Source organism: Crocodylus porosus, unplaced genomic scaffold, assembly GCF_001723895.1.
Source record: "Crocodylus porosus isolate Cpor-Errol unplaced genomic scaffold, CroPor_comp1, whole genome shotgun sequence".
NCBI classification, from domain to species: Eukaryota; Metazoa; Chordata; order Crocodylia; family Crocodylidae; genus Crocodylus; species Crocodylus porosus.
In genome coordinates this window covers 24,575,154-24,599,914 of record NW_017728915.1, presented here as the reverse complement: position 1 = coordinate 24,599,914, position 24,761 = coordinate 24,575,154, and the positions used below count along the sequence as shown (strand labels likewise).

Genomic DNA, 24,761 nt, shown 5'->3' with positions numbered 1-24,761 from the left:
GAACATTTTCTCATTTCTGCACGTGCCTCTTATAGCATCTCAAAGGGGTTTGAGATGCTGCAAGAAGCACGTGCAGGCTCGTCTGGACGTGCCCACAGAGTTGTAACATTTTGTATTATGAGAACTAATACCCATAGCATTATAACAAAATATATCTTATTTGAAATGTTCTGTAGTTTTTAAAGTTGTTGTTTTTAAATAAATTTAGCTCCCTCTCCCTACTACTTCTTAATTACTTGATTTTCATTGGTAATTCTTGTAATATTGGTGATTTAAAAGGTCTTCAGCAGGGGTTGTCAACCAGGGCTTATGCATACCCCCAGGAGTACTTGGGAAGCCCCTATGGGATACGCATGGGTGTGGGGGGTACAGAGCACCACCACCCTGCTCTGCTGCCCCTCTGCATCTGCCTCCCCCCACGGCCCCCCTTCTCCCGCTCCATGTCTGGCTACTGGGGGTACACTTACTAAAAAAGGTTGAAAAACTGTGGTCTAGAATTGCATGTAAGGGGGAAAAAGGAAAAAAATCCACATACTTGGGAGGCTGAGTTGAGATGGAGCCTTTCATATTGCAAAGAGAAGTCCTCTTTTAAATTTTTCTTTTAAAGTTTATCTTTAAGTCAGAGTTTGTTTGCCCTAATACTAGTTGTGCTTGTAAAGATAGGAAACTTCTAATGGACTTGGACAGTAAAAATGGCAGCTCATTATTTTAACATTTGTCAAATATGTTTGAAGGGTAGGATTGATAAATTCTATTTCACCCATTTAAGAAAAAATGTTCTTAGGTAGTGTACATGTGCACTGTGACCCTGATCATCTATTTAAGCAATTACTTTAATGTACATATATCATTAGTCCCATTGCTTTGAAAGAGATTCATCACATAAGTGATAAGCATGTGCATTTGCAGGATTGGCCTTATTCTGTGGTTTATAAATTGTGATGCATAAGTATTTAGTAATTAAAATTTCTCAGGGTATCATGTTATCAGCTGAGATGCTATATGCCATACTTTAAAAAGTAGGCTTACAAAATTTACAATATTAGTAGTGTTAATTCGTGTGTTGTTTTTTTTGTTCATATTAGATTTAATGTGAACAACAAAATTCTTCATCCTGAAATTGCGGAATGGTAAGTAGCTTGTATCTTTTCTTTTCCTAATCCCTGTTGCAACTTGGTTTTTTTTTTCCTCCCAGTAAAACCTGGTAAAGGTCAATTCACTGTAGAGCCTTTTTTTCAGTGGGTTGGTCAACAGACCCTCTAATTTACTGTCTGACAACTTTTTTTGGTATTGGGTAAGAAAGTAACACGTGAAAGATTTGTTTTTTAGTTTTAAAAAAAGAGCATGGTTTTTTTTAGCATGAGATGAACAACAGTTAAGTAACACTTCTGAAGACCTACCAATAGTTCTTGGTTCCTGCTGCATTACTGTAGAACGCCTTTACAGTAGGGTATCAAAGATGCAGCTCACTATTGCCTGACCCACAGTGCTGCCTGTTGACCCACAGGCAGCATGTAGGGTGTGACATGGCCCTGTGCGCTGTACATGGAGCCCATTCCAGCAACTCTGGCACCACACCACAAACAGCACCTGCTCTGGTGCAACTCTTGCGTGCAGAACAGCCTCATAGCTGTACCACATGTGGCATCTACCCCAGCTATACCAATACACTCAGTGGATCCAGCATGTGGAGTACAACCCAGACTGTGGACTTGCCTTCTGGGCACCCCTGTTCTAGAGCTTACAGTTGATCATATGAATATGTAAAAGAAGTAGTCATAATTAAGGTTATTTCAATTAATTTAAAATGCGATTATAACAGGTTACAATTCTTAAATGTCAAGTCATTATTACTTTCTTTAGGATTAAATTCATAACATTAATTCTGATGAATTCCTTTGTTCTTCTAGATAATACAATGTAATTTTAGATGGATTCTACTGTAATTTATCAGAAATTAATGCCTACCTGATATAGCCAAAATTATAAGGTGTTAATAAATGTTAATGTTGACATCTATTCAATTGGAAAAAATCTCCATTAAAAACATTATTTAATTGCAGCCCTTCATGATGTGATTATATTATGTTCATATACTATTTTGTCTTAAGAAATTGCTATATTGTTAAAGTTATAGCACCTAACTAGTTCTGCTGTTTTAAGCCAGCATTGTTAACATTATCCTAAGAAGCGTTTTACAACTAAGGCTTTCTATTTTTTCATTTAGCAAATTAATTGAAGGTGCAGCACAGTGGAGTTTGCTAATTAAGCAGGGTTTTAACTAAGCACTTACATTATATTAGCTTGGAAATGAGAAAACAACTCTTTATTTAAGATAGATTACCTGCCTGTTCAGAATCTTTAAAAGTAAACAGGAAAAAATATGCACTGCATCATAAGATTGTAGCTATTGCATTAAATACTACGACACATAGCTCTTATAGCTTGTATTTAATTATAGTAAACATTACTTTATTATGAATAGTCATCTTCCACATGGTAGTTTTTGTACCAAAAAAATGCCATGTTGATGTTGATTAGGGATTTAATTTGGTGAAATGATCATCTGACAAAGCATCTGATATTTCAGAGATACTTTGACAAACTTAATTGTGGTTCCTTTATTTAGGGGACTGTCCCTTCAAAGATCTGAGTCCCTGTGTCCCAGTACACCAGGGATTAAGGAGCACTTGAGTAGGTACACTGCAGTCAATGCTCATGGTTAAGCACTTGCTTAAGTGAATTGGATCAAAGCCAGGATGCTCAGTCTTAATTGAATTAATTAATGGAACCTTTGGCCAGGGTAATGTTCACAAAGCAGTGTCTAAAATGTTTCTTTCTGAGACCTGGAAATCACCTTAGAAAGTAATAAATATTCAAATACACCTCCGGTTCCTACATTTGGTTAGCTACAATATTACCTGGGGCCATGACCTATGGGCCAGAAGTGACTAATTATACATCAGCCCATGGCCTTATATGAGAACACCCTTTCCAAAAACTACATTTATGAGATATGCTCTTTCAAAGCATGTGTTGCTAATTATTGTGGCCAAAATATACCCATTAATGTATATATGTTAACAAGAGGTTGATGTAACATTTAAAAAAGCTTTTCATAGAATTAAAAAGCAGGAAGGGACCTCAGAAGACATCTAGTGCAATCCCCCCTGCTCAGGCTCATCCCTGTCTAAACTATTTCTGACAAGCATTTACCTAACCTGTTTCTGAAAACTTTCAAGGATGGGGATTCCATAACCTCCATAATCCATTCCAGTGCTTAACCACCCTCATAGGTTCTGGACAGGCAGAAAGCCTCTCCCATTCAGTTCAGGGAGACCTGCATCCATGACACAGCCATCTGCAGCCCCCAACATGCCTTCCGGTAGAACAGGAGATGTGTTGGGTGGGGAGGATGATTCTCCCGTGGCTGCAAGGCCACCCAAATGCAGAGAACCTTGCAGCCTAGAGAATTTTCTTCCCATCCTTCCCTCCCACCCTGCACATCTCCCAGTAAACCCCAAGGAGTGCACTGGCCAGGGGCTCTCTTCCTGTGGTAGGACAGGCTGTGGAGGTGTGTGGGGAGGGGGACGTTTTTCCAGAGCTTGAATCCCTTCCAGTCCCATACCTATCTTCTGTTTTACTTCTCTGGGTTGAACTGGTAGGGTGTGCACCAGGCTAAGTGGGAACTCCTCCAGGGCATCTGGAGGGTTCCCACCCCAGGAGAATGGCTTCCTTGGTCCCCCCCCTCCCCCCCGGAGAGGCAGGACAAGGGTCAGGGTCTCCACAGGGTTCCCTGACAGCCCAGCCAAGCGCAGGCTGTCAGGGAGCCAGCCCTGGAGGGATGGAGGGCAAGGTGGAGGACTATCGGATGTCAGGTGTCCTCAGCACCTGAGAGAAGTGTACAACTGTTCAAGTTTAATGTGGGAAGAGAGATCTGTCTGGTTCAAGGAGGTAAAACTGTTTTGCAGAACAGCCAGTTTTCTTTTTCGAGAAAGCCCTTGTATATCCTCTTTGTGCTAGGAGTAAGGCTTTTCTCCTGGCACAGATCTAACACCTGTACATGGCCAATAGCTAGTTCCTCATATGCAGCCTAAATTTCTCTTGTTTCAGTTTTAACGGTGCTGTTCTTTCTTCCCCCTGTTTTTATGGAATTGAAAGAAAGCTACTGTCATATGCACCTATAAGAAACTAGCTGACCAACAGTGTAAGAACACCAGTGTTTGCATGTGAACCCTGGTAACGTGATATTAGGAATCGGAGCCAGCATTGTACTAGAACAGCATTCCTGATGTAACATAAGATAACTTCAAGCTTAGCAATCTATCATGCTTATTGACTATTAAACTTTTTGTATTTTCTTGTCTCCACGAGTCTTGAGATTCAGGAGATAATTGGCTGGGAGAGAATTTGTTGAATAATTCAGATAGCTTTGTGTCCTCCTTAGCTTAGGAAGGAGACTTGAACAGAGTTTCTGAGTATATTTAGAGGAGGCTAATGTGTGTCCACTGCATGGTGTAGTGTTTCTGGAATGTAGATGTCTTGTTAAATATTTGTTCACCAAAGATTTGTTCAACTTAACGAATGCAGATTTACGGATGTGACCTGTCAGTTGGATGGGATTGTGACTTCCATTTAAACCAGCAGATGAATTCTTAAAGTATATGCTATCAGCTACTCTCAGGAATATAAAAAATATATGAGGGCAATAGTTCTGAGGTCCTTGAAATTACAGCACTGAACTCAGAGGTTGGGAAGGGAAGATCCTTGATGGAGCAGGGAAGGAGAGGAGCTACTTTTTAAAGAGTCAACTAAAAAATTGCCTCTTTCTAAAATTGTCAGTAATACTGTTTACCCAGGGTATTGGCATTAAAATATGTCAGTAGGTGGCTAGCTGAAGATTGGTATGTCTCTTCTAAAACTCAAGTAAAACAACATTATGTAGTTTAAAAGAAGATTAGGGAGCAGAAATCAAGTTAAGGTATATTTCTATTTTCCACTCTTATTTTCTCTGACTCTTTTTGTTTAGTTGTTTTCCTTTTATTTTTCCCCGGAGGGTGCTATGATTATTATTTTTTCTTTACACTGAGAAATTCTAATCCCACGTGTTCCATTGTTTTTCTCCAAAGAGGCTTGAAGGGTCTTGTAGTACAATGGAGGGTCTTTGGAGGGTGCAAGGAGACACTGATACAGGAGAGGGGTGAGTGAGAAGTTAAATTGTGGTTTTCTGGGACAGAATCAAAACTGTATATATTAGGGAAAGAGCACCTCTGCTCCCATTCAGGCATCCCTGAACATAAGGCTCTGAACATCTCTGTCCTGGACTGACTTCCTATTAGTGCTGCTGCTGCTTATATCAGCCAGAACAAGACTGCAGAAGAAGCAGTGCTTTTTGTTTTGAGCAGCCTGACAAGCTGTCTGAGAAGAGGAAAGAGCTGTGTTTATGACCTTCCTCTAAATCAGCATTTCTCAACCTGAGGGTTGCGACCCAAAAGTGGGTCCCAAGAATATATGAAAGGGTCATAAACAAACTTAAAAATGGATTCTCCTTTTAAGAGAGAAAAGAATGGGAAACCGTGGCTTTTCCCTTGCAGGCTGGCAGAGTTCCAGCTGCGAGGGGCTGCTTGGAGCCTCCCATGCCCCACATACACCCCATTGTCCCTCTTACCCACCCCTTCCCCACACACTGGAGAGCTGGAGCCTGGGGGTGGGGGGCAGCAGGCTGGGAGTCTGGGGCGCTGGGTCAAGACTAGATTCAAGTACCAGCCCCAGCCACTGATGTTTACAAATGGATCCTGGTACAAACAAAGTTGAGAACCGCTGGTCTAGGTGCCATTCTTACACTGTCCCTTTCCCCACTCTCATTAGAGGCAGAAGACAAAAGGCAGGAACATGGGGACACAGTACTAGCTTCAGATGAGTTTTGGATGTGGAGCTTAAACCCTGCTTTTTGGGGCACCTTGCCAGTGTGAAGCCTGTACTGTAGGGTTACAGCAGGGGTTGCACTGCCAGGAACCATCTTCCACTAACACCAAGTTTAACTCTGGCATTAGGGTCTTGGCCATAATGGAGAACAGGAACAATAGCACTGAGGGCTTGTTATGCCAGTTGACCTTTGTGGAGGTCCCATATCTGTACCCAGTCTCCCCTGTTGCCTGCCTCCTACCCTACCCAGATATTGGGCATTCTCCATGACCCATCTTCTCCTGTAGTTTTGTGGGTATAACTCCTCACGGGAGCTTAGGGACAGAAGGAGCATATGGTGGCCACACATGACCAGAGCAAATGTGGGTGGAAGATGTGAGGTAAACACATGAGTGAGAAAATGGGAAGAAACGTATGTATTGTAGTTGGGATTAACTATGAAGCAGAAAGAATCTCCCTTCTAAATTGCTAGCCTGGAACCCTTGACCTCATTCTTTCCTCTTTTAAGGATAGCACTTGATAGGCTTTCTACAGAAAATGGTACTTATAATTGAGGTCAGAGTTCAAGTTGTGTTTTCAAGTGTGATTTGGAAGAATTTAGAAAGTTTGATATACTTTTCATAACTTGGAAGTGTGTCAAGGAGTGCCTTTTGGACGTAGATGTCTGGTTAATATGATGTGGGAGAGGATGACATGCATTCTACAGTTGCCTTAATTAGATCCTGGTGTCTTCCTGGTGCACTATCCCTCCCTGCCAGACTGGCCTGGGACTTTTGACCAAGCAGCAAGGACCAGGCCGCAGAATCCTGGAGTGTCCTGGCCAAAGCAGGTTGTATGGTCACCCTATTTCTACACCACATTATATAGTAGGAAATTGGCAAGTTTATTATTTCCTATTTCAGTAAACTCTATAACAGTTAGTATTACATAATATTTGTTGGAAAAAAGCTCAATATAGACCATTCTGGCAACTAATGTTTAAATGGCTGAGCTTTCGCAACCAACAGTAAATGTGAATTGTAATCACCAAAATACATCCTTAGCATTATACTGGTCTCCAACGAAATGCTGTGGCACTGGTTCAGTAAGCCCAAGGAACAAGGAGTGCATGAAAAATTGTGAATTTGTTGCCTCCTGTATGTTCTATCTTTTTCCAAACACTTCTAAATTGTCTTATTAAAATGATTTATTATGAAACCTAAAGATACAACATAAAAACATACTGACCTATAGCTTGAGTTTGTTCAAATTCTTAGCAGTTACTTTAGAAGTTGTATTAGATCTTTTTTTACCTGCCCAATAGTTTCTAATGCACACAAACATTGTATTTGAAGGTCAAGATACTGATTTCCCCTCTCTCCCTCCCCTCCCCCAAATAGCTACTAGTTGTATTCAATAGATGTTGAAGTCACTTAAAAAAAATCCATATTTGACTCATTTCCTCAGAAGGAAGTTTTCCTCCATAGCACTAGGAGTAACTGTCAGTCTATTGTACAAATGTCAGTCTACCCTAATAATCATCTATGCATCAACCATTTTGCCAAAGCAAAAATAAAATCATTATAATGGAAAACTGTCACAGGATAAATGTTTCCCAACTGGAACATAAATAAAGCCACCCCTCTGCTATGACATTTATCTAACAGTACCAGTTTACTGTTTCATGTTGCTGTTCTGTTTAATTGCTTTGCTTCTTAATTGTAGTAGTATGGAAGCAAAAAGAATATCAAATATTATATAGCCTCTTCAATAATTTTGGTATTTTTAATAATTTGTAATATGGTCATTCTACCTTACAGACATTGTCTGAACACCAGGAGAAAACCATTTGGCAATGTTTTCTGCTTGTGTGCACTGTTTTTTTTTGTGTGTGTTTTTTTTTTTTTTTGCAACTTTAGGAATGACAGGCTTACATTTTTATGTGCAGTAGGTTTAATTTCTTCTGTATTTTGGGGGTATTTTGAAGGATAGCTCCAGCTTTCTGTCTTTTTATGAATGGATTCTATCAAGGAGAACTTGTGAAATCTAGTCAATTAAGTTCAAACTAATTTCAGGAGTTACAATGACATTCCAACATTTTTTAAAGTTTTCTCTCCGTTGTATGAAAGATGCAGAACTGTCCATATACAACATCCTGTTAAAAGCACAAATGTGTGTTACTTCTTGCAGTAGCACTTTTTAAAATAAATTGTCTGTATCAAATAATTTTGCTGTTAATCTTAGGTGTAGTTTACATGCTGGCTGTCTGTTTTTCAATGGACTCTGACAACAACTTGTTTTTATATAAATATTAACGAGTGTGTATGTGCTTGCATTGCTGGCCTCATGTCTCTTCATAAATATAGAATTTTCTTCTCTGTTAGTGTTATCTTTAAAATAGAAATAGTTGCTTTTAAAAAAATCTGTCTCATCATTTTTTGTTGTAGAGTGAAATTCACCCTTTCTTACAAAATGTCAGAATAGTTGGGTTTTGAGCAGGATTTTTCAGGGCAAGGTATCTCTTTCCTTTTCCCCCACCATCCACAAGCAGAATAAAGGTACTGCAGTCTGACGCCTCTGGCTACCATGCTAACTTTGGTGGCATGAGTGCTGCTTTTGTCATCTTCCCTGCACTCCCCATGTGGAGATTTTTGTCACTGTATAATATAATAATAGGTTCAGTAATCCAAAACCTTTCTAAGGCCTGTCCCATCAAAAAGACCAGAGCTCCCTCTGCCATCGCACTGCTTGCATCATCTGTCATGGTAGCAGGGTTAAAGAAGTCTTTGTGTGAGCCCTCTGGGTATTTATAGACATGCTCCAGGGGGCGGGGAGGGTAGGGAGGAGGCACCTGCAGTTGTATGTGTATCGGCATCCCTGTGCTGAAAAATGGCAGCACGGTGCTTTGAACTAAAACTAGTTCAACATGCTTCAGGTTAAAGCACCCCGCCACCATTTCTCAGCATGGGGACACTGATACACACGCCACTGGAGTCTGCTGGAGCACACTAATTACTACGCTCTGGCAGACTCGATTTTAATTGAGTGTACTCCAATGTGCTGTAATTTATAACATGTCAAAGCAGTCTTCCTGCACGTGTATAGGAGCCCTCTGTGACTGACTCTTGTGAAGTGTTGGATTCCTTAAATAGAAACTAGGCCAATGACTGCCTTGGAAATGCCTGTAAATTGAAAGCTAAACATGATCTTCTTTACGCAAAAGGCACTGGAAAAAATATTGTTGAATGCAGATTGCAGAGGTGTTTCAAATGACTGTCTTGACAATGAAGCCTTATGATCTATTCAGGTAGAATAGGCTTTAATACTCTATGCACTTGCAGTTTAGCAGTTAGTAAGTTGTATCAGGAGCTGAGGTGTAGGGATCAGACACTTGAAGTAGGAAATTATCAGGATTTTTAGGCACCTACAGATTAGGAATATGTACTCTATATTGAAAGTAATATAAAAGTCCATCAAACAGGTCTTATATTTTCCTGGTAGCATGTGCAGTCCTCCAAAGAACGTTATAAAAAAATCTATAAGCTGTTACTACCTCAGTTTAAGAAGAATATAATTGAGCTGCTGTTCTGCATGCCTTGTCCAAAATGCAGCAACTTGTCTCCTTGTCCATATCATGTGTATATACCATTCTACAATTCTTCTCTGTCCCTTTTATCCAGTTGAGAATGTAGTGCAATTAATGGTGAATTCTAGTGATAAGATTTATGCTTTATGATTATTTTGTGTAGTTTCCCAAATGATTAGAAACTCTCTATTTACTATGTTTATGGTTTTAATCATTTACCATATTTCTGGTTTCAATCAAATTTTCATTGGCATCAGCAGTTTTATGAAGGTGCCTGTATTGAAGCCACAGGAGGTTTTTTTTCTTTGATGAAAGGGAATATGTTGTCTCTTACCTGTGTCGAATAATTCTTCACTTGCAGTCATTTAGTTTAGGGAAAACTGCTTGTTGCACATGAAAGGCTCTGATGGAATTGAAACTCATTCTGGACTTCATTAAACAAATATAGGGACACAAATAAATACTGTAAATTCTGTCATCACAGAACAGTTATAAAAGTGAGCAGTTTAAATGGAAAATGTGCATGTAAATGACAGTTTCAAGGCATAGCCAAGGTATGTAGAAGTTTACTGCTTTTGCACACGTTGAAGTTTAATCTGAAAATACAATTTGAGCATTTTTCTAAAACTTGAATAGATTGCTGTCCTGCTTTTTGAGAAGACAAAATATATACTCCAGTGTTGCTTTTGAGCTAGATATATAAGCAATGTGAAAAATGTATGCTTTATAGTGTGTGTGTGTGTGTGTGTGTGTGTAATGAAAGAAAGAGGATTCTGATGGAAGAGCATGAAATTGTCTCTTCAAATAATATATTTACTTGAAGTGTGCAACAGGACATAGTAAGTAAGTTGTAATTAGTCTATTTTGAGCAGATGTCAAGCATTATATTTGTACACCTGCACAATACCCTGTAAGGAGTGAAAACTATTTCTTAAGCAGCAAGTATATGTTGAAAAGAATGATCGGAATGGTCTTAATTACTTTTTGGTTTCCGAATTCATGTGTTCTCCTTCCATGTAAACATCCTGTTTTGCCTTTTAATGCACAGAAATTAACAGAGAAGTGGAAGCAAAATGGATCCATGGGAAATTCCACTATGGAAAATAATTTTGAATTGTGCTAAAAATAAATAGTGTGATTTGGAAATGTTCCATTTAGAATAGTTGCTTGAACTGTCATAACAGTAAAAGTACATTAATTTTTAACATACCATGAAATGGAGTTGGAAAATGTTGATTGGGCAGATTCTGCTTGTTAGTATTAAAATAATGCCAGTTAGGTTTGAAATGCTTGGTGCTTTCTTTTGTAAGTCTTCTGTATTAATGGCGAATTAATGCAACAAAACATTTTCATCTAAATATGACATCTTTCCTGATATCTTATAATAACTTTTCATTTTTGAAGCATGTTTGATCTAATTCCTCCATAGGTTTACATGTTTTTTCACTTTTTTTTATTTTTATTGGGCTGAGTTGAATGAAAATGACTAACCTAATCTGATTTCTTTCATACTTCTCTTTGAAGTCGTGTGATTAAGACAGACATGGAGTTGGAAGTTATGCGCTACACCAATAAAATCTCCAGTGAAGCTCATAAAGAGGTAATGGATCCTTTACTGTTAATAATTTTTGCTCTTCGTGTAACAGTAGTATTCAGAAAATGTTCCCAGCAACTGGAATTGCTTAGTAATAAAATAATGGAAGAGCTGGATAGAAATAGGAAGATAATATCCCTCCCATTATAGCTGTATAATACAACGTACATTGTCCTTGAACTCATTGGCTCACTTGATGTGCAGGTGATGAAGAGTTTTTGGGCAGGAGGCTGAAGGTGACCTGCTTGTAATCTGATTGCACATTCTTTATGTGAAAATAAACTCCCTGGCAGTGGTGAAGGTGGCCATGATGATTTTTCTGACCTCTTCCAATGCTGATTGGTGAGAGCCAGGACTTCTTGGGAGCAGCAAAGCCTGCGCAGCCCAACTGCTTGTAATCTGAGAAAATTTACAGTTATTCCCTGTGATCTTTTTTGAAAGATCAGCTCAGGAAAGGAGTAATCCTTCACTACTGAGGCGGTCTGAGTGGGAAAGGGGAAATGCCTGCCTCTCTTGGTTGAGTGGCAGTCGAGGTCTGGGCTCAGGCCCACTCTTTGACAATAGACAGGGTTTTTATATTATGGACATATAGTGTTGTGGTGTTTGTGATTTTCTTTTTTTTCCTGCCTTAAGGAAAGTAGTCAAAGGTGGCTGTTGCATAGGGCAGTGCCAGAATAGGTGTGCCCTTATTGTAGCATCATAGCCTCTGCCTAAACTGCCCTCCTGGGTCACTAGTTATTTTTCAGTTGGAAGTTAAGATTCCCTCCCATTTGCAGCCCGGATCCTCACAAGGTGAGCAGTTCCTTTAGACCTTCTGGGATTAAGTCCACCCTCCCTTCCTCAAGGCTTCATTGTTTGCTGCCCTCAGGTCCTGCTGGGCAGAAGGAACTGGGAAGCAGGAAGCTCTGCTGGGTCTGCGGCAGCCCCTGGCGCTCTCCAGGTCGATTCCTAACCCCAATTCCTGGACTTAAACTCTTATGTCCCTTTTAGCAGAGGTCTCCACAGCCTTCCTTCCTGGCAGGTTTCCCAAGCACGCTGTCATCCTGGCTCATTACAGGGAGGCCTCCCTGTGAGTCCTTGGATATGAGGCCCCATCTCTGAGCTAAGAGCACTTCTTTTTAATAGTCAGGTGGCCACATGACTCCAGACATTTGCCCTGCCCACCTTTCCCAAAGGGACCCTGCCTTGAAACAGGTTACCTGGATATACCTGGATCTTATAGTGGCATATCATCCTATTACACCTACCTTTAAGACAGGCCACTGTTTAAATAATAATAATAGTTTAGGTTGCTTTATTTGTGACTGCTGTTCTCCATTGCTCCTTTTATCCTTTTGCCCTTATTCGTTGTATCCACGTGATTTGTTCTCCTTTTCGAATTGATGGTTTTTCATCTCTTCATGGCTGTGTGCCTTGTAGATGTATGCAAGGGGCTGTTGGTGTAGTATTTAAATGCTAGACAAGAGTCTATTGAAATGGGATTCTATTAGCTTCTGTTTTAAACTGAAATTTAGTCTTGTCCTTGAGGAGTGCAATGTCTCCAAGGCAAGGACTGGCATTTATTATATGTTTATACTAGGGTGTTGGGTATTTGACTGGTCAAAAAGTTCAATCAATTTGACCAACAGCTGACCAGTCAAAATTGCCAAATACAGTCAACTAATATTTTTAGTTTATTTATATTAAAAAGCAGTAATTTATTACATATTGCTGAAATAGGTATTTCACAATTACATTTTTTACAAACAAAAAAAAACCCACAGAAAAAGCACAAGTTTTCCATTAAGAAACGCAACAAAAAACATTAAAAATCATATTTCTGTCAAGGAAAGTACAAAAAAAATATTCACTTGCCAGTCACACTGGTGCAGGGAGCTGCATCACAGTAGGGAGCTCCAATTCTCTGCAGCACACCCTGCACAAGGCCCCTGCACTTTTGACCAGTCAGAAAATATGTAGTCAATTGGCAATGTTTGGCTGATCAATTGACTGTCTAACCCCAGTTTATACAATGCCCTGGCAGAATGGGGCTCTGACTTTTGCCTTCTAGGCACTGCTGCAATATAAATGTTTAAAAGCTGATAATTGTGGAACTAGAGGTTTAAGTTACAGTGTTGGAAATCATAAAGTTCATTTTCTTCCTTTTGCAATCGCCAATAATACTTGTCCCTCAAACATGAAATGAAGGTTCATATCCATAAACTTGCTCAGAGAGCTGTTGTTGAAAAATGCTTTTTTTTTTTTTTTTACTGATTACACAAAATAATGGCTGTTGTGCCTGTCTGAATAGAGCCTTCATGTTCTTTCTTTCCTTTAACAAGTCTGTACTTTCTGAGATTTTTTTTTTTTCTTTTCAACTGTCTACAACCTTCATAACAAAGTAAACTGGCAATGAAGAAATCTGCTAAAAATAAATACCTCAGTTTCTCAAAGGAAAAATAGAGCCTTTGAATCTTTGAAATACTCCATACTCACATCAGCAACGTATGGTGTAAATCTAATATTGTCAAATAAAAGAATGGGTTTTTTGGACTATATTTCCATTCACTATTTCATTTTCCTAGTACTCTGCGAAGTTGAAACAGAACGGAAAGCTCTGTTGAACGTAGTAGAGTTTGCTGATTTGAGCATTCACTTTGGCATTCAGATTAGTCATGTCAGTTATACCAGCTGAATTTATTTCATGGCTTGATGTCGTAGCTAGTTATAGTGATCAAGCAGTGGTACCCCGCCCCCCCGTCGAATTGGTGCTTGGACCTGTGCTCTTTAACATATTTATTAATGACTTCGCTGAGGGGGTGGAAAGTTCAATGATTAAATTTATGGATGATACCAAGCTGTGGGGAAACACCAGAGGATAGGGTAAAGATCCTTGACAGACTAGATTTATGGGCTGAACAGAATCAGATGAGGTTTAACAAGGAGAAGTACAGGGTTCTTCCTCTGGGTAGGAAGAACCTTCACTATAACTACACAATGGGTGGCTGGCCCAGCAGCTGAACAGGACCCAGGGGTCACAATAGACCGGAAGATGAACATGAGCCAACAGTGTGATGAGGCTGCCAGAAAGGCAGGTAGAAATCTGGAGCTCATCAGCTGTGTTTTACCAGTAGATCCAGGGAGGTGTTTCTCCCACTCCATTTGACATTGGTGAGGCCAGAGCTTGGGTACTGTGTCCAGTTATGGGCACCGCACTTCAAGAAGGATGTGGATAAGCTAGAGAGGGTACAAAGAAGGGCCACCCATATTGTTAGAGGCATGGAGGATAGTCCCTATGAGGAAAGACTCCAGGAACTGGGCCTGTTCAGCCTGAGTAAGAGAAGGCTGAGGGATGACTGGATAGCCACCTACAAGTACGTCAGGGGTGAACATCAGGATCTGGGGGAGTGGCTCTTCAGGAAGGCACCTCAGGGGAGGATGAGGACAAATGGGGATAAGCTAATAGAAGGTAAATTCAGGCTGGACGTAAGAAAAAAATTCTTCTCTGAAAGGGTCACCAGAATCTGGAACACTCCCAGCAGAGGTGGTGCAGTCACCATCCTTGGAGGTGTTCAAGATTTGACTAGACAAGCACCTTGTTGAGCTCATCTGAGCCCAATAACTTCCTGCCCAGACTTGGTAGGGGACTGGACTTGATGATCTTGCAGGTCCCTTCTGGTCCTATGATTCTGTCTTGAGGGGGTCATCTGATCCCAGCAGTCTTTCCTGCCCACGTGCAGGGGGGCTAGACCTGATGATCTGTAAGGTACCTTCCAGCCCCTAACATCTATGAAACTATAAGATCATTGTGAGTTTCATATTTAATCTTAGTATATTAACAGAGGAAAATGCAAATGATATGTGTAATATCTTTTCACTCTGAAAATGTTGAGGCATAAGTATTTATAAGGTAACAATTTGTCATTCTTTCTTACTAAATAAGAAGTATCTTGTGTTAACTCCTACAGGTAATGAAAGCTGTAAAAGTGGGGATGAAAGAGTATGAGATGGAAAGGTAAGTGTTTCTCTTGGTATGTGTTAATAATAAAAGCAACAGTTGAGGCAAAGCAGTAACATTGACTAAATGGTGAATGGGCTTGAAGCATTATTTTATTTTTTGCAAAGAGATATTTGATCAATTTCTGCATCTTGATAGTAGTTGATTTTTTTTGGTTGTTTAATACAATATAATTCTGTTCCTCAACTTTATGTAATATACAGAAACTTTACAAAATAGTCATTATTATTGCTTGAAAGCATCCAATAAAGAGGGTTTTATGGGTAAATGTTGCCATTAAACCTGTTCTGCTTAGAGGCCGACATTAAGGAGCTCATAAAATGTTCAGAACTGCTCGATTACATTTTAACTAAAACTACAAGCCAGCATTACTTGTTCTGTGAATTTCACTATACTTGACCTATGATGAGAGGTGAGCCACTTGGTTGTCCGATGTGTAGTGGACATTATTACATCTTTTAAGGAACCATCTGATGGAGTACAGTGTGTGTTCTTTTGTTTTTGGTAAAAAAGTGCACCATGCACTATAATGCGCTATTTCTGTATCTTGACCTTGTTCTAAACCAAAATGAAACTCGTTGCATTAATCCTAACATACTGGATCCAGTGATCATACGAGGTCCCTTCCGGCCCTAATATCTGTAAAATATGACAGTGAAGCTGCAGGTAGAAAGCCAATGTCACTGAAAGAAAAAGTGAATTGAAAATAGGAGGGTTGTAAAGGTGTTACCTTTTGGGCTCTGTATTTCTTTGGCTACTTGTTGCTGAAATGTATGGCCATTTACACAAGAGACTGACTACTGATGATTGAGTAGATTAGTGACATGCCTATACATGCAGGTAATCATATTTTAACTTCTTTATTAAACATTTTGTTCATTATACTTATAGCAGCAATATAACTGTTCCCAAAATTGCTTATTAAATGTTATCTCAGTGTACTTTACCAATTGTTCTTTGGTGTAATAACTTAGTCTTTTCTTAGTAATTTGTGTGTTTTGAAAGACATTGTTCAGATCCCAGAATTTGTCTTAAATTAGTTTTATTAATTAGGTCTAGGACAATTAGTTGGAGGACAATTATTAGCCACAGTAAGGAACGTCAAATGAAGTTGATATATGTCATGAAAAACTAAGGGCAGGGCATAAGATACCTAAACTTGCTAGAAACATTCAATATAGAAAAACAAAGTTATTTCTAAATAATGGTAGTGTAAAATGATGTCTTAGCTGTGATGGTCCAGAAACTATGCAATGGGCAAGGGTTTCTTAGGGTGATTTATCTTTTATTGGACTATCTATGTAGATGAGGAAAAAGTTGGACGAGCTTTCAAATGCAAGACATTTTCATCAGGGGACTTGACACATCTGGGGGGAGCTTTGGGGGCTGGTTCTGGCCTGTGGGTCAGGGATTGAACATCCTTGCTGTAGAGAGGCTACCCCAGTAATGTCTGCCTTTACTTTTATGATATTGGATCCTGGTACAACTATTTTTTAGAACCTGAGCTTCTCTTGGTGTGTAGAGTATCATTTGTCCTTGTCCCCACTTCCATAACTTACTTTCATAGACAGCACTATTCAAAAAAACAGCAGCAACTCTTTCTGAACCTTTGTGTAAATCAAGTGCAATGTAAATCAAATATAAGGAAACAAGTGAATTTAGAAACAGCCCAACCAGTCACTCAGGTTGCATCCAAATATAGTGTAATAGCTGAAACATGAAAGATCTTTAAAAATGTTTGGAATGACATTGAGACCGTGGGTGTTGGTTTCTTTTAAGCTGTGGATTCTGGGTTTTTCCCCCCTGCTGTTTTCAAGCCAACAGACAGCTTGCACCCTGAGATTTGTTCTATCAGAAATATATACCTCTTACAGCAACATAAAATCATTCTGTGCAGGTTATCAGAAATATCGTCTAAGTAGCTAAACTTTCCTCAGGGAAATAAAGACAGTTACGTCACTGAAGCTTTTCATGTTCCTACTCACCTTTCTTGGGTATTTAACTGTTTCTCTGGAGGCTTTCTGTACTACTTTGCCAAATTCTGCCTTTGTGTATTAGTGCATAGTTCCCATCCTTCAGCTGTGAGAATTGTGCCAAAATGTTTGAAAGCAGAAGTATGATAGTTTGGAAAGCAGCTTCTAAAATCTCTTCTCCATATAACTGTATTGTGCATCGTGGGTGCAGGAGTGTCCAGGTATATGTGCGTAAGTTCTACGGCTGCCTTCAAAGCAAATGAAATAGGCAAGACCTCCAGAGGAGTCATGCTGGACCTTTGTTTCATCCCATCTTTAGGACCTTAATGGTTGTCTTTCCTTTGTTGATCCAAGCAAATATACCACCCTCGCCCACCCCAGGACTGGGGAGAGGTGGTGCTTGTGCCATATCATGCAGCAAAAGGTTTTAGAATGCTCTAATTCTCTAGCAAACGTCTCATGAAGTAAGCAGCATAAAGCAAATATGTACCTCTATATCTGTGATTGCAATCTTTTTCTGAGAACTAACTGTAAGCAAGTAAATTACATTATGGAGAACCAAATAACACTTTTTTATTACCAGGGTTGAAAGCTAGATTTGGAAATGCCTTGGAAGTATTTGGTATGATTAAAGTGAACGATGTGTTAAACCTTTGGTGGCATGAGTACTGAGGTCCGACAAAAAATGAGCACCTTTTTTTTTTTTTTTTTAGGTCCAACAAACCTTGCTCCCCTCATTCCCTCTCGTCCTCTGCCTACTCCTTTCCCCCTGCTTCCCTGTTTATTTTTGTTTGCTTTTTTCCCCCTTCCCATTAATAACTAGTTATGTTCACTGAAGATAAAGCTATTTCTGTAGACTAGATTTTAGGTTTGCTCTGGTGTTGCTCAGTTAATATTTGCAGTTATTGAGTATTTTAACTGAAGTAGCCCTTTATGATCCAGGTATACTATAGTCAGTATGTTTTATGCTAAAATAGAACAAATTGTTGCCAGTACAGTACAGTACAGTGTATGAGAAAATACTAAAAGCTCAAGAGTTCAGCCACTCTGTCCAAAAAAATCGGTTAAAATAGCTTATGAGCTCTTAATGATCTATTCTAACACCTTTGGAAATTATGCTAGTGCCTGACCTTTTCTGTGTTTCTGTTCAGAAGTGCCAGCCTCCAGGATATTGCTCTTAATCTGTTTTTGTTAACTTAATATTCTCAAAGTCAAGTGAGGACTAATCTGGGTGTCCTTGGGGTATTTTTCTTCTGTTTTTACTGGAAGGGGCCAAGTCAATATCTTATTTATTTTTAGCCTGTCAATTTGATGTGCTCATAAAATAGTACAAAAATGCACTTTGTAGAAGAGGGAAAGGAGTGAGGAATCAATGTGTTGCATACTGTGTTGCACAAGCGATTCTGTTAGCTGTTTTCTGTCGCATTCTCTCCTTTCCTTATCTAGCAGTTGTCCTTTTGGCAGGAATTGGTTCTGTTCCCTGTTGAAAAATCCCCGGTACATGTGTACATGTATTTCAGTGTACATTTAACCATGATGTACTTACCATTGTTTTGATAACACTTTTTGGGACAGAGTTATCCCTCAGTCCTCATGCCTCTATAGAATATGTCAAATTTATGTGGTTCCCTGCGACCCATCTGTAGATGTAGAGCCCAAGAGAATCATAGAGTTGCTGGGCATTCTCCTGTGTCCTGAACCTCCATTAAGGACTGCATGTGTCCAGTTCCCCATGAAATATTGGGAGACAAGTATTGAGAAATGCAGGAAAGGTGGCAATTCTACCGTTTTAACCTACAACTGTTAATACAGATTAGGGCCTTAATGACACGGGACTTTTTCCTATATTTGTTCACCCTTTACAGAGAATGTGTTATTAGTGTGAATATTCTGTGTGAATTTACTGAAGTTACTAGAATTATTTTGGATATTTTTCTCATATCTGCAACCACATGTTAAAGAAGCCTTTTGAGAAGCAGCTCTGTGTGGTGGATAGAGCACTAAATTGGCCCTATGGAAACTTGGTTTCTGCTATTGGCTTGCTAGATGACTTGGTGAATTGCAACCTCTATATCTCTGTGTTTCACTTCAAGATCTGTCTTGTCTAGTTAGAGGAACAGGGCCCCTTATTACTTAGTTTTTATACAATGCCCAATAAAATCGAGCTGCTGGTTGCTAAAGTAATAATTATTGTGCATGATGAATGCTAGTGATTAAATGTTTTTTAAACATCAATGTTTAGAAGACAAAGAGGATTAAAACACATGTTTTTACACAAAACACATGTGGCAAAGATGTTTTTGAGAATCAAAACAGCAAGGTGGCCATTACAAAGAATTTTCTTTTCTGTTTTTTTTCAATATTTATAGCATGTTTCTACTCCCCACCCTTCTTCACAGCTTGCAGCTGATTTGAGTTCTTTAACCCATATTCTTTTCAGTGTTGTCCCCGATTCTCAGGCAGAGCTTAGACTCAGAGATGAGTTGCTGTCAGATCTGTCAATGTTAAATTTCACTATCTATGGAGGTCTGTGAGCGCTCTCATGGATTATGGCTCTCATCTTTCATTTATCTGTCTCGTCTGCTCCAGTGGAACAAACTGAAAATAAAACACACTTTATTTCTCTAGAAAAAAGAAAATAGCCAAAGCCATTTCTGTTTCCTTTGGGTATTTCCTTTTTGCAAAACTCTGATTACTTTAGTTAATCTGGATTTGCTACTTTCCATTTTTAGGAGATTTTATTCTTTCAGTGTTCTGGGAAAATCACATTGCTTGCTGCAGCAGTCCTTCCTTAAAAATATTTTAGTTTTCATGCTAAGTTCAATTTATAGATTTAAAACGGCATCTCCGCTAGTCATGTAATTCCTTGGCATGCTTTATTTACCTGTACGCTAAATAAAAATGGTCATATTAAGTTTATTCACAATAGTGGTAGTACAAGAAAAAATATAATTTCTTGCCAGTGGAGGTACCTGTGAGTTCTGCTGACAATAGCTTCTGATATAGGCACAGATGTTATATTGTTCTGTGTCTCACTGGTCCTATGTATCTTCTGTAGGATTTAATTTTTTTAAACAAATACATAGGTCTCTGTTAATCTTAACTGTTGTGGCAGTCTCCTCTGTTGAAACACCCTCAAAGAATTTTCCCTTCTTAAAAAGTAAATAGTATGCAGAGACTGGAAATGCTTTGCTCCCGAAATTGTAGATGACCTATTTAGTAATATTAAAAAATCGGGCACGTATCCTTTTTGTGCTCCTATGCTATGTCTGAAGTCTGTCTTTTTTTAAATCTGCTTGTTTAATCATTTTGTGTTGCATAATGATGAAAGATTTTGTGTATGACGACTCAGCATATGTCTGCATATGTTCGCATCAACCTGCAAAAGGACTGTGTCCACACTTTTACTTTTTATCCTACATCTCACACTGAAATATCCTGGAAGAAATTCTTGCACTTAACAGAAGGTTTGTAATATAGAGCGATCAGCCTGGAAGGTCTCCCAGTTCAGTGCCCAGGCACAGAGGAAATGGGTGAGAGCCACCCTCTGCTGCGTGGACTTTTAGCCAAGTGAATGGACCATCCAATACAGAACTTGAAGCAGCTTAGGGTAGTCAGTTAACAAAGGTCAACTTAAAAAAAAAAGTCTTGATATAAAAATAATAATGCCTAACACATATCAAAGTTAAACAAGGTCTTTGCTGGTTTTGCTGGAAGACCTCCTGTGGTCTCTCATGTGTTTTACTGTGATTCTTGCCCCTGTAATTGGAACGCGGGAGGGAGGGTATATTGAAACTTCAGAAGATGTGATTTGAGTGAAGTAGATCTTTAATGCACACAGTTTTGACAAAAAATCTCCTCTCAGAGTTGCTCAATTTCTACTTTCTGGATACATGGGATGACATTTTTTGTGTTTACCACAAGGAAGGATATGACTTTCTAGTGGGAAGAGGGTTTTTTGAGAAACTGCATTTATACATCAGGAAAAAGAAATTTGGCATAAGTCTAATTTTTTTCATTGCAACTTCCAATGAAATCTGTAGAAGGAGCTTGGAGGTGTCCTGAGGATCACTGACCTGTGTTTCACCTAACTTTGTTTAGGAAAAATTCTGAAACACATTTTCACACCCATCAGAAATACCATGTTTAAGTTTTTTCCTAGCAAGGACTTCTGTGCAACTCCAGTAGATTACTACTAATTCGCTATTAACGCTTTCCCTTTCCATGAGACCCTGTTTTCACTGGAGGACAACTGAGCTACCTAACCTCTGGTGTGTAGTCCTTATTTTAGGAGTGTTGCTGCTTAATTGCTAAATCTGTTCTCTCACTTGGGATTGGACTTCTACTTTAGTTGGGTTTTGTATTACAGTTGACTAAAAATGTTTTAAAAAGGTGCATATAAGTTTAAAAATCCAAAAAAGATAATCTGTTTAGCAGGGAACTCTGGTTTTTAAAACCATTTTTATTATTTAGCAAGACCAATAATTTGTGCGATTATAAAATGCATAAGGCAAATAATTTACTTTCACAATAATAAAATAAAAGAACTCAAAAAACAATCCTGGGGAGAAGGTAGACAGCAGTAAATAATATTTTTCCAGTATTTCAGGGAAAATACTCTCAAGAAAAATAGCTGTATCTGTGTGTGTGTGTGTGTGTGTGTGTGTGTGCATGCACAAATACTGTGTCCTATTATGCAATATGGTAGATTCAATTTTAGAAGTTGTCATTGTCCTTCCTGACAATCTATAAAATGTTTTTCTCAGAAAACATGATATTTCATATTTATGTTTCTGTTAGCTTTCTAGAGGTCAGAAGCTAGAGGGACTTCATTTTTATTTTAGGTTTTCAGTCAGATTGAACATTACAAGCAGTTTCAATTGTAGCTCTTCCCTTGAATACATAGAGTCTCAAGCGTGTCTTTATAGTAGCAAAAGAATAAGCTTTCTTTTCACATTAGTGATGGCCTCATGAAGATGAGATATTGAGCTAATTGGCATTACTAATGACAAGCTAAGATTGCAGATATGTGAAATGGAACTCGTTGTGAAAGACAGCAGGCTGAACTGATTATTCATTGGCTGTGGATTTTCTTCCTCCCTGTTCAGACAAGTGAAAGTAGAGATGCTACCATATGTGAAGCTTTACTTGCATTATGAACTTCCATTTAATAATGTACCTTCATTTCCTAGCAGCTCAAAAGATCAACATTTTTGGTGTGGCCTCGCTCTGCTTTCAAAGCCCAGAGCTGCTATAAAATTTTGCTCTCTGGAGCCCTGACAACTTGAGACCTGGGACGTGTAAACTATGAACATTGTCCATTAATAGCTACTGACAGTCAACATTTTACACTGAAAATCAGAACTCTTCTAAAAAGATGCAAAGAAAAGGAAAAAGCAGTTTTACTCCCCACAGTCACAGTGCCCCTTGTACAGTTTTTGTTCTCGCACTAGTGTGCAATAATCAGCAAGATTCATCTGTCACATTGTACTACTTCTCCCATCTGTTTTTTTTTTTTTTTTTATTAAGGGGGCAAGACATGTGCAGTGGAGTGTCCTGTTTTAGTGGATTTCTGTTGCTGTGTTAGGCCAGAGTAAAGAACTGCCTCTAGTGCTTGGAGCAGAAGGTGGGGGATGTTATGATGGTTTTCAGCTGCTTCCAGTGTCTCTGGCTGGGCTCTAGGATGGTTCTGTATCCTATCCTGATGAGAGTTACCTTTGCAGGAAACTCCATTGTGCCAGAGGAATGTAGTTGTCAAAGAAGGTGTATGTTTTGGAGCTTTAAACAGACTTTTGGGGATACTAGGCTCAGGCCATTCATGGAGTGTCTTGGTAATCAAGAACTGAGCCCATAACATTTGATCCAGAATTTTGTGAGGAGCCTGTGTAAGCAGCTGGGGACAAGGGCATGGTCAGCTTTAGCTGCCTCAGGAACCCAAAGATCCCTGGTGCTCCTGTGTTTGTGCAGCTGCTTTTGCTTTGTCCTCATACACAGCTTCTATGGCCACCTGGCATGGGGCTACTTCTTATGCAGCGAAGACTGTGGGGAGGGGGGTGTAGTTCAGCTCCCCTTCCTAGTCCGTGCATGGGGTTGGTGCCCATCTTGCCTTCCCTCCCCTGAGTTGTGCTACTAGGCAATGAAGGATGGGTGTGGAGTGCTTGGTGCAGCCCTTGTATAGGAGATGCATGCTACAGTGTTATCTATCAGAGTTTTCAAAGTCTTGAAGTCTTCATGCTTACACATTATTGCATTTCTGTATTTCAGACGAGAAGTAATTATTGGATGAGTAAGTGAGACCAGGTCATCTCCTAAAATGGAGCTGCTACGCAATAGCTTCACTTTGGTAGAGGATCCTAAGAGTGTTCCTCAACTCTGGCCTGTAACTTCAGGTAAAAGAGTGCAATATGGCTGAAAACTCTTCAAACAGCTTTTCTGTGCTTATCAGCATTATCTCTGTTTTGTTTAAGTTTAGCTTCAGCCAGATGTTCTTTATCCCTTAGCTAATTTCATCTAAATGCTGGGCAAATATGGCTGCGAATACTTTGGCTATATGTGGTGAAGAACAGGTAAAGGTGCATTGTCAGCATATTTTTTACACATATCAATGCCCCCTGACCTGTGTGCCTAGTGTGGTTGCATTTAAGATGCTGAAAAGGACCAGTGTTGATTTCTGTGGTACTTAACCAGTGGAGGGATTCAGAGATGCAGGTGCAATTTTTCTTCACTACCTATTAGATGCATCTCTTTAGGAGTGTCTTAAATCAATTGGAGATATTTCCCTGCACCAATGTTTCTTCTTTCAGGCAAGACAATAATATGTCGTGGCCAACAACGGATCTTGCAGAGAGGCTTAAGGACCTGGAAATGCATGTCAGCTCTGTCAGCACAGCATTTTTGGTGTTACTATACAGTGGTTTTGGTTACATGTCCTCTCTTGAATCCAGGTTGTGTTAAGTCTAGAATATTTGCTTCAGTGACAGAGGTTATATTTAGTCTTTGATTACTTCTATGTGCTCTTGTTCAGGAAGGACACTAAACAGTATTTGGATAGAACAAATGTACCAGGATGGATTTCATGACTGTTAGTTATATTATGGGGTGTCTGAAGAGGGAAGGGAAGATTACTACTCTGAATGGTGTGCTGAATACTTTTGTCAGGAATAGCACCACTTATTTATAACGAGAGTTGGGTTGGAAATGATGTTCTCATCTTGCTAAAGTTTTGGAACTTCAAAAAATGTGCCAGTTCGGTATTGGGATGAACCAAAACCTTAGTGATTGGGCTTTTGCCTACTAGGACACAGGAGACCTGAAGGTAGAGGGACCCCGAGCTTTAAACAAGGATTTGGATCTTACTCTGATGTAACGCATGGCTACCCTGATCACCAGGTTTTGTTCATGAATGGTATTCTGGTTAAAACTTGTGTGTACCTTCTTGCAGAACATTGTTGTTCCAACTAATATCTATTTTCTAAAGTCAAATCATTTAATTGGAAATGCCCTGATCAGATCTCTCATGAGTGAGAAAAGGAACAGATTGGACTCGTAATTCTGTGATAAAACTCTCCTTCTTGGTGCATAAATACACCAAACTCTGGGAATGTTTGTGAATCTGTTATTTGCTGCAAATAGGCACAGGGTGTCCATGCCATTTGTGCCTCTGAATGAACATGATCTCTTCATGGAGATGTAGTAGGAAGCTGGTTT

The 24,761-nt window shown here is 39.3% G+C and overlaps 1 protein-coding gene across 3 annotated transcripts in view; it reads left to right on the top strand.

Annotated features, from left to right (window-relative positions):
- PEPD (peptidase D) overlaps positions 1–24,761 on the top strand; it is a 216,477-nt gene that overhangs the window by 57,422 nt on the left and 134,294 nt on the right. For all 3 annotated transcript variants that reach the window (XM_019535851.1, XM_019535849.1, XM_019535850.1), the window contains 3 exons: positions 1,086–1,130; positions 11,015–11,090; positions 15,032–15,078. In XM_019535851.1, the coding sequence (XP_019391396.1) occupies positions 1,086–1,130; positions 11,015–11,090; positions 15,032–15,078 (168 nt within the window). The remainder of the gene's footprint in view (positions 1–1,085; positions 1,131–11,014; positions 11,091–15,031; positions 15,079–24,761) is intronic.